Genomic DNA, 16,132 nt, shown 5'->3' on the forward strand with positions numbered 1-16,132 from the left:
AACATCCCCTCACAATATTGCAAATCCCTTCCCCTCTGCCATCTCCAAATATCCTCTCTCACCATACCCAACGCCCCTCCCCCCGCCCTACGCCCCAGCAGGAACCCGTGCTTCACATAAACACTCCTCAGCCTGTATTCCAATGAGATTAACCCCAGTCCTCCCTTAGCAATCGGGAGCGTTACCACTCCCCTCTTTAACCAATCACAACTCGAACCCCAAATAAACCGAAAAACCCTACTCAACAATCTCCTAACATCCCCATACATCAAAGGGTACATCGCTGCTACGTGCCATATTTTAGTAAATACAAACACATTGGCTACAATGACCCTCTGGTGCAGCGTGAGATGTGTCGGTCGCAATCCTTATAGGAATTCAATCTTCAGCTCACAATCATGAACCGAATGAACATGATTTAAAATTATATGTATTTTGGATTTAGGTATTTTATACAACCTATAAAATGAACAACAACAAAAGCAGTATAATATACATATTAATGTATGTACCTTGCATATCCCTGGCATTCACACAAGGAGAAGCAGCAAGTAAGGCTGCTAGGGTTTCCTTATGACCTAAGCGAGCAGCCAGCTGTACTGGAGTGAAGGGAAAGTCGCCCTTGTTGTCAACATGATGACCTGCATCCAGGAGAAGAGGCACTAGTTTTGCATGGTCCTTGACGGAGGCCAATACCATAAGTGAGGCCCCCGGGTATTCAGGATCATCCTGTGGTAGTGTGATGTTGATGTCCCCACCACAGTGGATAGCCTCTAAAACTGCATCTTCGTCTCCCTCCATCACCCCATGCACGAGAGCCTGTGGAAAGATAAGTATTATTAATAACCATCATAACCACTGATTCCACCTCTGATAAGCCATCAACAGGTTTCTGTCTGGGCTCTTAACAATGGATTTACGTAACAAAACACAGCAATAAGTTACCATACTGAGGCTGCAACAATTCACACATTTGTCTGCTTACGGTAAATATCATAGTTGAATGGGAGAAATGTAGGGCCGGTTGAAGACAAACAACCATTGGCATCTTAGGTATACTGAGAAGTTCTCATGCAGGTGTACATGGAGACGAGCCGAGAACCACGATGATCCCAGGTGACTGTTGACAACTTGACAAACAAGCTGGAATTGAGGACGATACCTCTTGACAAGTGCCGGACAAGGCCTAGGTGAGGCCTAGCACTGGAAGTCACCACCAGAGGTCAATTTAAGCATAAGCCTAAGACGGGAGATACGAAAACTGCAGGAAGTAGGCTTATGTTAACCGAAAACTTTGGAACTGAAACTAAACACGTGGATCCATCCTGGGCTATCATGATGACTGTGAGGGAAAAAAGGCAAAGGATGGCAGAAGATGAGTCGGTGAAGAGGTAAGAGATACAGGTGAATTAGATGAGGAGAATGAGAAGAGACATAAAAGATGAAGAGATGAACAGATTGGAAACAGTCAAGGTGATGAAGTGAGTAGTAAAGTTGGAGACAGTCAAGACGAGGAGACAGGTAGAAGAGGTGAGGAGGAAGGCAGCAGACATGTCAGGTGAAGAAAATATCAGAAAACAAGTCAAGAAAACCGGTGAGGATAGATTAAGTAGTATATTTATTTTCATAAATGTTGCAACATTTCCCATGTAGGAAGGTAAACACTAGATGTCCCCCCTCATTGCATAACTCCAGGTCCCTGTGCGTCAATGCACGCGAAATGATTAGTGCAGAGTGCTACATAAATTTCCGGTGCATTAAGTATTAGCTTTGGAGATTTGAACTAAAACAGATTTGAAATTCTCAAGATGTCACATGGAATTTTTTTTTTTCAATAAAAATAACAAATTAAGACATACTAAGACTGAAACTTGCTTGAATCTCTCCCTAGGAAACATCAGCCTCAACACTAACTGCAGAGGAGTTATCTTGTTATCTAGACAGACCAGAATCCTAAACTACACCAGCTTATTAAATATTAATTCGGTCAGAATCTTTGTTTTCAAATGTTCAGCAATAAAGAGTGGAAATAACTGGACGAGACACTCAGAAAATATCAAACTCTAATTATGATTTACCACTGAATCAGATGTTATTATGTTTAGATGTATAAAATATTAAATGATCATTAAGTAGAATTAACCTGGGATAAACCAACAGAGTTAAACACTGATTTATTTCTAGTCAGAAGAGACATTAACCTCACCAGTGCCAGAGTGCACATCCAGTACTGGAGAGCACATCCAGTACCAGAGTGCACATCCAGTACTGGAGAGCACATCCAGTACCAGAGAGCACATCCAGTACCTGAGTGCACATCCAGTACTGGAGAGCACATCCAGTACTAGAAAGCACATCCAGTACCTGAGTGCACATCCAGTACTGGAGAGCACATCCAGTACCAGAGTGCACATACAGTACAGGAGTGCACATCCATTCTAGCATCCAGCCTGTTACTGGGTTTTTGTAACAAGTGGTCAGTATCCTGGTCCAATTATCCATTAGAATTTAGTAAGATTCAATAGTGCTTCAGGATTACAACTGGTAGGCTACTAACTAAAGAAATTAAAATTTAATTAGTTTATTAATAAAACTAAAATTGTCTAGGCGTATAAGATCAAAGTAAATTATAGTAATCAATTGAATATAATATAGGATACAAGTTGCTACACTTCTCTCGTGTACAGTAGTATTGTGCTGAAGACACATATCACATCTTTATGGCTTTTAAGTACTGTCTGGTACATTGTTAACATTTAATAACAATATACAAGTTTGTGTGTATGTGTGTAAGTGCTCTAAGTAGTTCGCTGTGTCTCAAGACTTGACTAGCTAAAAGTCCTCACATAAACTAACTTCTTGACCAACCTGGCAATCAGAACAGCTTGCTTGAACAATAAAGCGACTGTTAAGCCGAACAGCAATATAACAAACAATAGCGACACAGAATCAGGAACAAGGAGATAATATAACGACACTAAGTAGGGACCATCTGCAGATCCTCCACAAAAGTCACAAAACTCCCATACTACTGAATCTAAGTTCAGCATTAGAAAATCCCCGACTGTGACAATACACAGATACCAGTACAAATTAGGTCAGAAGCTACAGCTCAGGACCTGAGTTTCTCAGAGTGTCTATGTGACACACAACCTCAGTACAACGTCGAAAATCACTAAGTCTAGACAATGTTCTGTGAACAGAGTTACACTGAACCAACAACAAGAAAGCGACAGAGACGATCCTCCAACAAGCGCCCACAAGGGAGAGGAGTAGAGGGATCTCTTGCTAGAAGCACGTCCAACCGACAAGAGAGTGCGCCAGCCCAGACTGACTACTCCAGGCGAGGTGTGATCACCCCCCTGATCACGTGACTCTCTGTGGACTGCTGCTGCCCAGTAACACAGAGAAGCTGGCAGTGTAACGAGCGGAGAGAAAACACAGTAGTTAGACAATGCTGTCAGCTACTTAACACTCAAACTATGAGCACTGAATAATATATAAATGTTACATCCTACCTAATAAATATAACTAAGTCAAATAATAATATAAAGCAATATATTTATGATTTAGCTATTATCGCAAATATAAGCAATATAAAATTAAATGAACAGGTAATATACATTATATACATTGTGACCCATTCAGGGGTCAAAATAACATCCACTACCAGAACACACATCTAGTACCAGAAAGCACATCTAGTACCTGAGTGCACATCCAGTACTGGAGTGCACATCTTGTGGAGAAATTTTCTCCAGGAGTGGGGTCTCAGCTCCATTCAGCCCCTTCAGCCCTTTCAGCCTCTTGAGCCCTGAGGGGCCCAGCCCTCTCAGAAGGGGCAAGCATCTTGTTTACTGCTACATAGAGTAATTGATTCCAGATGCAGTACGAGCGTGTGTCACGATCATGCAGCTCTTTGCAAGAGACCATGTTGCAAGTAGTGTATTTTAATAAGAGACAATCTCTTACTTTAGCAGGACAATTAAGGAAAATCCTGCTCCCACTTTATTACCATAGTAAAGATAGTGTACATTCTTATGTATGACCAGACAGCAAGAATCAAGCATTCTGCATTGCTTCACAGTGGAAGTTTGGCAAGCAGGGGAAATATGCTATGTCAGCTTTTCCTTTATGTGTCTGGGCCAAGTGAAGGGAGCGAGTGGCGTCTTAGATTGTTTATAAACCTACTGAGGGACACAGTGATGTCGGGATAACGAACAAAGAACACTGTTCCGCACATTTTTGTGTATAAAGTATCACAATAAACACTTACAGAGAAGTGTGATCAGCTTCTATAGTGACATTATAATAGACAAACCTTGTAGAACATAGTGCACCAGTGTACATATTCCTAAACTTTGGAAGGCGTGGACATCCAAGGAAGCTTCAGCTTCTATCAAGTCACCTATACCTGTCGAAGGTGTATATAACACCATAGTTCACAGACAAGAGCAAGGTAGGTTTCCACCTGTCTGTTCATAAGGGGAGTTGTGGAGTTCTTGTATCGCAGGGAGTTGGAAATCATCCTATAGTCGGCAGTGACGTGCGGACTTTTGAGTCCACACACGTGAGTATAGGATTCAATAGAACCAGTCATTATATAGTAAAGAAAAATACTGACATAACACCCCTCAGTGGTAAGATATTCACCCATGAATTTTAAATTCCAGCCCTTGAGGAAGTCAATACGATAGCTTCTCAAGACATCACCTGCAGGGACAGCTGTGTAGGTGAAAGCTGTGTTTCAACCTAAGTCCCTTAACAGTCCACTATTTAAACTTTGACTCAGCTTGAAGCATTATCCTCAACACATTTAGTATCAGAGTGCACATTGAGTACCTGAGTGCACATCCAGTACCGGAGTGCACATCTAGAACAGGAGAGTACATCCAATACTAGAGTGCATATCCACTAACATAATGGACATCCACTAGCAGAATGCATATCTAGTACCAGAGAGCACATCCAGCACCTGAATGCACATCCAGTACTGGAGTTTACATCCAGTACAAGAGTACACATCCAGTACCAGAGCGCACATCTAGTACCAGAGTACACATCCAGTACCACAGACCACATCCAGTACCTGAGTGCACATCCAGTAACGGAGAGAACATCCAGTACCTGATTGCACATCCAGTACTGGAGTGCACATCCGATACCAGAGTGCATATCCACTAACAGAATGCACATCCACTACCAGAGAGCACATCCAGTACCTGAGTGCGCATCCAGTATTGGAGTGCACATCCAGAACAAGAGTTCACATCCAGTACCAGAGTGCACATCAAGCATCAGAGTGCACATCCAGTGCCACAGACCACATCCAGTACCCGAGTGCACATCCAGTACCAGAGTGCACATTCAGTACCTGAGTGCACATCCAGTACTGGAATGCACATCCAGAACCAGAGTGCACATCCAGTAAATGAGTGCACATCCAGTACTGGAATGCACATCCAGTACCAGAGTGCACATCCAGTACCTGAGTGCATATCTAATACCAGAGTGCACATCCAGTACCAGAGTCCACATCCAGTACCAGAGTGCACATCCAGTACTGGACAGAACATAAAGTGCCAAAGTGCACATCCAGTACCAGAGTGCACATCCAGTACCTGAGTGCACATCCTGTGCTGGAGTGCACATCCAGTACAAGAGTACACATCCAGTACCAGAGTACACATCCAGTACCACAGACCACATCCAGTACCTGAGTGCACATCCAGCAATGGAGAGAACATCCAGTACCTGATTGCACATCCAGTACTGGAGTGCACATCCGATACCAGAGTGCATATCCACTAACAGAATGCACATCCACTACCAGAGAGCACATCCAGTACCTGAGTGCGCATCCAGTATTGGAGTGCACATCAAGTACAAGAGTACACATCCAGTACCAGAGTGCACATCAAGTATCAGAGTGCACATCCAGTGCCACAGACCACATCCAGTACCCGAGTGCACATCCAGTACCAGAGTGTACATCCAGTACCTGAGTGCACATCTAGTACTGGAATGCACATCCAGAACCAGAGTGCACATCCAGTAACTGAGTGCACATCCAGTACTGGAATGCACATTCAGTACCAGAGTGCACATCCAGTACCAGAGTCCACATCCAGTACCAGAGTGCACATCCAGTACTGGACAGAACATACAGTACCAAAGTGCACATCCAGTACCAGAGTGCACATCCAGTACCTGAGTGCACATCCTGTGCTGGAGTGCACATCTAGTACCTGAGTGCACATCCAGTACCAGGGTGCACATCCAGTACCTGCGTGCGCATCCAGTACTTGAGTGCACATCCAGTACCAGAGCGCACATCCAGTACTGGAGTGGACATCCCGAACCAGAGTGCACATACAGTACTGGAGTGGACATTCAGAACAGACTGCACGTCCAGTACTGGAGTACACATCTAGTACCAGAGTGTACATCCAGTACCGTAGTGCACATCCTGTACCAGAGTGCACATCCAGTTCCAGAGTGCACATCAAGTACCAGAGAACACATCCAGTACCAGAGTGCACATCCAGTACCAGAGTGCACTTCCAGTACAAGAGTGCACATCCAGTACCACAGTGCACATGCAGTACCAGAGTGCACATCCAGTACGAGAGAGCACATCCAGTACCAGAGAGCAAATCCAGTACCACAGTGCATATCCAGTAAATGAGTGCACATCCAGTAACTAAGTGAAACTCCAGTAATGGAGTGCATATCCAGTACATGAGTGCACATACAGTACAGGAGTGCAAATCCAGTACTAGAGTACACATCCAGTACAAGAGCGCACATCCAGTACTGGAGTACACATCTATTACCAGAGTGTTCATCCAGTACTAGAAGGCATATCCAGTACCATAGTGCACATTCAGTACCAGAGTGCACTTACAGTACCAGAGTGCACATCCAGCACCAGAATGCACATCAAGTATCAGAGTGCACATCCGGTACCAGAGTGCACATCCAGTACAAGAGTGCACATCCAGTACCATGGTTCACATCCAATATCTGAGTACACATACAGTACAGGAGTGCGAATTCAGTACCAGAGTGAACATCCAGTACAGGAGTGGACATCCAGACCCACAGTGCACATCCATTAATGGAGTATACATCTAGTACCAGAGTGTACATCCAGTACCAGAGTGCGCATCCAGTATTAGAGTGCACATCAAAGACCAGAGAACACATCCAGTACCTGAGTGCACATCCTGTACAGGAGTGGACATCCAGAACCAGAGTGCACATCTAGTACTGGAGTATACATCTAGTACCAGAGTGTACATCCAGTACCAGAGTGCACATTCAGTATCAGAGTGCACATCCAGTACCAGAATGCACATCAAAGACCAGAGAACATATCCAGTACCTGAGTGCACATCCAGTACTGAAGTGCACATTCAATGTCAGAGTGCACATACAGTACCAGAGTGCACATCCAGTACCTAGGAGCACCTACAGTACCAGAGTGTACATCCCGTTCCAGAGTGCATGTCTAGAAATAGAATGCATATCAAGTATCAGAGTGCATATCCCGTACAAGAGTGCACATCTTTTACCAGATTGCACATTCAGTACCAGATTGCACATTCAGTTCGAGAGTGCACATCCAGTAAAAGAGTGCAAATCCAGTACCAGAGTGCACATCTAGTACAAGAGTGCACATCCAGTACCAGAGTGCACATCAAGTACCAGAATGTATTTCCAGCACCAGAATGCATAACCAGTACCAGAGTGCACATACAGTACTGGAGTGCACACAAACTACCTGACTGCACATAAAGAAAAGAGTGCATATCCAGTACCAGAATGCACATCCAGTATCAAAGTGCACATCCAGAACCAGAGTGCACACCAAAGTACCAGAGTTCACATCTAGTATCAGAGTGCACATTCCATCCCTGAGTGAACATCCATTACCAGAGTGCACATCCAGAACCAGAATATATATCCAGTACTGTAGTGCACATCCAGTATTAGAGTGTACATCCAGTATCAGAGTGTACACCCAGTATGAGAGTGCACTTACTCTACCAGAGAGCACATACAGTACCTGAGTGCACATACAGTACCGGAGTGGACATCCAGTACTAGAGGGTACATCCAGTACCAGAGTGCTAAACCAGTACTGGAGTGCACATCCAGTACCAGAGTGCACATCCAGTACCAGAGTGCACATCCAGTACCAGATTGCACATCCGGTACCAAATACACATCGAGAACCAGAGTGCACATTTAGTACCAGAGTTCACATTCAGTTCTAGTGTGCACATCCAGTACCAGAGTGCACATCCAGTACCAGAATGAACTTCCCGTTCAAATGTGCACATCTAGTACAAGAGTGCACATTCAGTACCAGAGTGCACATTCAGTTCCAGAGTCCACGTCCCGTACAAAAGTGCACATCTAGTTCCAGAGTGCACATTCAGTACAACAGTGAACAGCCAGTACCAGAGTGTGCATCAAGTACCAGAGTGCACATCAAGTACCAGACAGCACATCCAGTACCAGAGTGCACATCCAGTACCAGAGTGCACATCCAGTGCTAGAATGCACATGTAGTACCAGAGTGAACATCCAGTTCCATAGTGTACATCTAGTACCAGAGTGCACATCCAGTATCAGAGAGCACATCCAGCACCAGAGTACACAGTCCGTACCATAGTGCACATTCACTACAAGAGTGCACATCAAGTACGAGAGTGGACATCCAGTACCAGAATGCATATCCAGTGTCACAGTGCACACCAAGTACGAAAATCCACATCCAGTACCAGATTCCACATCAAAGTGCATATCAAGTACCTGAGGGAACATCCAGTACAAGAGTTCTCATCCAGTCCTATAATGCGCATCCAGTACAATAGTGCACATCCAGTAGCAGAATGCATATCCAGCACCAGAAAGCACATCCAGTACTGGAGTGCACATCCAGTTCTTAAGTGCTCATAGAGTAAAGAGTGCACATCCAGTACCAGAATGCACATCCAGCACTGGAGTGCACATCTAGTACTAGAGTGCACATCTAGTAACAGAGTGCACATCAGTACCAGAGTGCATATCCAGTACCAGAATACATATCCTGTAGTGGAGTACACATCCAATGCCAGAGTAAACATACGGTATCAGAATGTACATCTAGTGCCAGAGTGCACATTCAGTACCAGAGTGCACATCCATTGCCAGAGTGCTCATTCAGTATCAGAATACATATCCAGTACCAGACTGCACATCCAGTACCAGAGTGCATATCCAGCACCATGACGAGAGAGGACACGCAGTACCTGAGTGCACATCCAGTACTGGAGTGGTCATCCAGTACTGGATTGTGCATCCAGTACGAGAGTGCACATCAAGTACCAGAGTGCACATCAAGTAGTAGAGTGCATATCCAGCACCAGAGTACACAGCCAGAACCAGAGTGCACATCCAGTAAAGAAGAGCACATCCAGTCCCGGAGTACACATCCAGTACTAGAGTGGACATCTAGTACCAGAGTGCACATTCAGTACCAGAGTGCACCCCAGTCTCGGAGTGCACATTCTGTACCAGAGTGCACATCCAAAAACAGAGTGCACATCCAGTACCAGAATGTATATGCAGTACAAGAGTGCACATCCTGTACCAGAATGTATATGCAGTACAAGAGTGCACATCCAGTACCAGAGTGCACATCCAGTACCAGAGTGCACATCCAGTACCAGAGTGCACATCCAGTACCAGAATGCACATCTACATCCAGTACAAGAATGCACACCCAGCACCAGAATGCACATCCAGTACCAAAGTGCACTTCCAGTACCAGAGTGCGCATCCAGTTCCTGAATGCATATCGAACACCAGAGTGCACATCTAGTACCTGATTGCACATCCAGTTCCAGAGTTCATGTCATGTACCAGAGTGCACATCCAGTACCAGAGTGCACATCCAGTACCAGAGTGCACATCCAGTACCAGAAGGCACATCCAGTACCGGAGTGCACATCCGGTACAAGAGTGCACATCCAGTACCAGAGTGCACATCCAGTACCAGAGTGCACATTCAGTAGCAGAGTGCACATCCAGTAGCAGAGTGCTCATCCAGTACCAGAGTGCACATCCAGTACCAGAGTGCACATCTAGTACCAGAGTGCACATTCAGTTCCAGAGTGCACATCCAGTACCAGAGTGCACATCCAGTTCCTGAGTGAACATCCAGTACCAGAGTGCACATCCAGTACCAGGGTGCACATCTGGTACTAGTGTGCACATCCAGTAGCAGAGTGCTCATCCAGTACCAGAGTGCACATCCAGTACCAGAGTACACATCCAGTACCAGAGTGCACATCCAGTACCAGAGGGCACATCCGGTACCAGAGTGCACATCCAGTACCAGAGTGCACATCCAGTGCCAGAGTGCACATCCAGTACCGGAGTGCACATCCAGTACCAGAGGGCACATCCAGTACCAGAGTGCACATCCAGTACCAGAGTGCACATCCAGTACCGGAGTGCACATCCAGTACCAGAGGGCACATCCAGTACCAGAGTGCACATCCAGCACCGGAGTGCACATCCAGTACCAGAGGGCACATCCAGTACCAAAGTGCACATCCAGTACCAGAGTGCACATCCAGTACCGGAGTGCACATCCAGTACAAGAGTGCACATCCAGTACCAGAGTGCACATCCAGTACCAGAGTGCACATCCAGTACTGGAGTGCACATCCAGTACCGGAGTGCACATCCAGTACCAGAGTGCACGTCCAGTACCAGAGTGCACATCCAGTACCGGAGTGCACATCCAGTACCAGAGGGCACATCCAGTACCAGACTGCACATCCAGTACCAGACTGCACATCCAGTACTGGAGTGCACATCCAGTACCAGAGGGCACATCCAGTACCAGAGTGCACATCCAGTACTGAAGTGCACATCCAGTACCGGAGTGCACATCCAGTACCAGAGTGCACATCCAGCACCAGAGTGCACATCCAGTACTGGAGTGCACATCCAGTACCGGAGTGCACATCCAGTACCGGAGTGCACATCCAGTACCAGAGTGCACATCCAGTACCAGAGTGCACATCCAGTTCTGGAGTGCACATCCAGTACCAGAGGGCACATCCAGTACCAGAGTGCACATCCAGTACCGGAGTGCACATCCAGTAACAGAGGGCTCATCTAGTACCAGAGTGCACATCCAGTACTGGAGTGCACATCCAGTACCGGAGTGCACATCCAGTACCGGAGGGCACATCCAGTACCAGAGTACACATCCAGTACCAGAGTGCACATTCAGTTCTGGAGTGCACATCCAGTACTGGAGTGCACATCCAGTACCAGAGTGCACATCCAGTACCAGAGTGCACATCCAGTACTGGAGTGCACATCCAGTACCAGAGTGCACATCCAGTACCAGAGTGCACATCCAGTACCAGAGTGCACATCCAGTACTGGAGTGCACATCCAGTACTGGAGTGCACATCCAGTACCGGAGTGGACATCCAGTACCAGAGTGCACATCCAGTACCAGAGTGCACATCCAGTACCAGAGGGCACATCCAGTACCAGAGTGCACATCCAGTACCAGAGTACACATCCAGTACCGGAGTTCACATCCAGTACCAGAGGGCACATCCAGTACCAGAGTGCACATCCAGTACCAGAGTGCACATCCAGTACCAGAGTGCACATCCAGTACCAGAGTGCACATCCAGTACCAGAGTGCACATCCAGTACCAGAGTGCACATCCAGTACCAGAGTGCACATCCAGTACCAGAGTGCACATCCAGTACCAGAGTGCACATCCAGTACCGCAGTGCACATCCAGTACCAGAGGGCACATCCAGTACCAGAGTGCACATCCAGTACCAGAGTGCACATCCTGTACCAGAGTGCACATCCAGTACCGGAGTGCACATCCAGTACCAGAGTGCACATCCAGTACCAGAGTACACATCCAGTACCGGAGTTCACATCCAGTACCAGAGTGCACATCCAGTACCAGAGAACACATCCAGTACCTGAGTGCACATCCAGTACCAGAGTGCACATCCAGTACCGGAGTGCACATCCAGTACCAGAGGGCACATCCAGTACCAGAGTGCACATCCAGTACCAGAGTGCACATCCAGTACCGGAGTGCACATCCAGTACCGGAGTGCACATCCAGTACAAGAGTGCACATCCAGTTCCAGAGTGCACATCCAGTTCTGGAGTGCACATCCAGTACCAGAGGGCTCATCTAGTTCCAGAGTGCACATCCAGTACTGGAGTGCACATCCAGTACCGGAGTGCACATCCAGTACCGGAGTGCACATCCAGTACCAGAGTACACATCCAGTACCAGAGTGCACATTCAGTACTGGAGTGCACATCCAGTACTGGAGTGCACATCCAGTACCAGAGTGCACATCCAGTACCAGAGTGCACATCCAGTACTGGAGTGCACATCCAGTACCAGAGTGCACATCCAGTACCAGAGTGCACATCCAGTACCAGAGTGCACATCCAGTACTGGAGTGCACATCCAGTACTGGAGTGCACATCCAGTACCGGAGTGCACATCCAGTACCAGAGTGCACATCCAGTACCAGAGTGCACATCTAGTACCAGAGGGCACATCCAGTACCAGAGTGCACATCCAGTACCAGAGTACACATCCAGTACCGGAGTTCACATCCAGTACCAGAGGGCACATCCAGTACCAGAGTGCACATCCAGTACCAGAGTGCACATCCAGTACCAAAGGGCACATCCAGTACCAGAGTGCACATCCAGTACCAGAGTGCACATCCAGTACCAGAGTGCACATCCAGTACCAGAGTGCACATCCAGTACCAGAGTGCACATCCAGTACTTGAGTGCACATCCAGTACCAGAGTGCATATCCAGTACCAGAGTGCACATCCAGTACCGGAGTGCACGTCCAGTACCAGAGGGCACATCCAGTACCAGAGTGCACATCCCGTACCAGAGTGCACATCCAGTACCAGAGTGCACATCCAGTACCGGAGTGCACATCCAGTACCAGAGGGCACATCCAGTACCAGAGTGCACATCCAGTACCAGAGTGCACATCCAGTACCAGAGTGCACATCCCACATCCAGTAGCGGAGTGCTCATCCAGTAGCAGAGTGCACATCCAGTACCAGAGTGCACATCCAGTACCAGAGTGCACATCCAGTACCAGAGTGCACATCCAGTACCAGAGTGCACATCCAGTACCAGAGTGCACATCCAGTACCAGAGGGCACATCCAGTACCAGAGTGCACATCCAGTACCAGAGTGCACATCCAGTACCAGAGTGCACATCCAGTACCGGAGTGCTCATCCAGTACCAGAGTGCACATCCAGTACCAGAGTGCACATCCAGTACCAGAGTGCACATCCAGTACCGGAGTGCACATCCAGTACCAGAGTGCACATCCAGTACCAGAGTGCACATCCAGTACCAGAGTGCACAAACCCAGGTCCCTCAGTGTCTTACTGAGTAACAAAGGAGTCGAATTATAAACCAATTTTCAAGCAAAATTGATAATTCACCCAAACATGGAAATTAGTTAACATTTAGCTTCGTTCACAATATTGTCTTATTAGATTTTACCTTCAATTTTGCATATTGTTTCACTCATTGCACTGATGTTTAAAAAGCTTTATACCTAAAATTAACATAATGGGAAATGAAACAGTATGATTTTATATTAGTTCATCTTAAGATAAACAGCAAACACGTTTTCTTTGATGGTTGAACAATAATTTTCTGTTTTCCTTAAGGGTTACCTTAGCAAAATTAGTTTGCGAATACTTCGGATAATAATAATAATAATATCTTTATTTACTACAAGTTACAATATAACAAAAATATAATATAATATTATCTTTATACATTTACATGGTATACAGTCTCAGTTGACAACAATGACATACTACTATATAGAAAGCCCCTTGTTATGCTTCGCACGTCGGGCAAATTAGGTCAGTGTCCCAGGATGCGACCCACACCAGTCGACTAACACCCAGGTACCCATTTTATTGATGGGTGAACAGGGACAACAAGTGTAAGGAAACATGCCCAATTTTTCCACCCTTGCGGGAATCGAACCATGGACTCTCAGCCTGTAGTCAAGCAGGCTACAGGCCACTGTGACATTGATCCATGAAAGACAATGTTACAGCAAATACTGACAGGCACACCATTTAAAGGGGACCAGAAGGAACAGATCACACAGACATTGGAAATCAAACCAGGGTAGTTACAACCACTGCAGAGAAAGAGATTTTTTAGTTCCTGGAAGAAAAAAAAAACGGCAAGAAATGATAGAAATACTGCACCACCGCGGATCGCTACTTGAGTGAAGGTACAGTCTGTGGCCTCCACTCAACATCAGATATTAGTGTCAGCAAATAAAACCCTAACAATCAATCAGTATAACAACATTCGCATTTGCAAATACACAGGGTCCAAAACTATCAACAAATAACAAAATGCTTTTCATCAGTGGACTGCTGACAGAGTCAAGTGGAATATTTGCGACTTTGACAGAGAACCAAATAAAGGATCACTTTGACAATGAAATATGGATCCCAGGGTACAACTTTGAGAGAGAACCAGATAAAGGATCACTTTGACAATGAAATATGGATCCCAGGGTACAACTTTGACAGAGAACCAAATAAAGGATCACTTTGACAATGAAATATGGATCCCAGGGATCCGACAGAAAGAACATGCAACAAGGAAGGGCTGGCCTGTATGTCACTGAGTCGTTCATTTGCTCGGAATTACTAAACAGTACAAATGATGTAGTTGAAGTTTGGGCAATTAAGAATGGGAACCAAAACCTTGTCATTGTGGTTGTATACAAACCACAACATGCAACTTCCCAGTTATTCAAAGGACAGCTTTTGACAATTGACCACTGTCTGGAAAATCTTCCAACCCCAGTAATATAAATATCTTGTTGCTGGGTGATTTCAACTTAAGAGACTTAAAATGTAGGAGTGTGGCAAAAACGTCTTAGCAGATATAACCCCAGGAGGCAGCTCAGATAAAAATTCACACACACATGAGTTATTAAATCTCTGCTACAGATTCATCTTCAGGCAGCAAATAGTGGAGCAAACAAGACTGGAAAATATACTTGACCTTATATTCACTAGTAATGATGATATGGTACGAAATGTAGCAGTATCAAAGACAATACTCTCGGGATCACTGCATAAGTGAAGTACAGACATGTATGTGCAGGGCTCCTGACCAACAGAATGAAATCAGTTATGAGGAGTCTTCATCAAATTTAACTTCGGTAACAAAAAACATATATTGGAATCAAATTAACAATGACCTAAATGAAACAAGCTGGGAAGATATTCCAAACGACACAGATCCGAACTTTTGCCTAGAAAGAATTAACTATGGCACCTGAAGTATGCTCAGTGCACATTCCCCGAAGACAAAAACAGAGAAGATATTGACTAGAAAGAGAGAGACACTCCCCACAGGTGAAGGCAAAATATCACAGAGTTGCTCAAAGGGCCCAGTCCATCTGTAATACGGAAGGAGGCAATGACCAGAGAAATAGAAAATACCGAAATTAATTAAGCTTATGGAATCTTACAGGAGGCAAGAAACACAGGAAGAACTTAAAGTAATAAATGATATTGAACAAGAAATATTTCTTGTTTTATACCATATCTAGGATAAAAATCACACCCAGTATAAACGAGATGGGATTTACACAGATGTTAGCAAAGAAATGAGTGGGATACTGAAGTCTCAATATGACTCAGCGTTAGGTTTGCAGTTAATCAGACTAAGGGTCTACAATCCAAATTATTTTTTTATGTCCGAGACTCAAATTTGGTTAACTCAAGAACTTCAGATATAATCCTAACCCTACAACATTTTGAAATATCAATAAATGACGGGCCCATACACTCTGCCCCAGGCAGAGTGTATGAGCCCGTCATTGAACTCCGTGTTCATCAAGAACTGCAAGACCCCTTTCACGTGCCTTTAATATTCTATGAAGAGGAAGCACAGACACAGGCGTCATCCCACAGTCGCTAGAAGCAACGGGTATAGCCCCATTCCCCGAGGGCGGCAATAAATCAAAGAACTACTGACC

General features: G+C 45.5%; 1 protein-coding gene across 2 annotated transcripts in view; it reads right to left on the minus strand.

Moving 5' to 3' along the window:
* The window catches only part of LOC128692438 (serine/threonine-protein phosphatase 6 regulatory ankyrin repeat subunit B-like), a 148,549-nt gene that overhangs the window by 84,690 nt on the left and 47,727 nt on the right, over nt 1-16,132 (minus strand). For both annotated transcript variants that reach the window (XM_070096500.1, XM_070096501.1), the window contains exon 2: nt 513-819. In XM_070096500.1, the coding sequence (XP_069952601.1) occupies nt 513-819 (307 nt within the window). The remainder of the gene's footprint in view (nt 1-512; nt 820-16,132) is intronic.

The sequence above is a fragment of the Cherax quadricarinatus genome, chromosome 53 (assembly GCF_038502225.1).
Source record: "Cherax quadricarinatus isolate ZL_2023a chromosome 53, ASM3850222v1, whole genome shotgun sequence".
NCBI lineage: Eukaryota > Metazoa > Arthropoda > Malacostraca > Decapoda > Parastacidae > Cherax > Cherax quadricarinatus.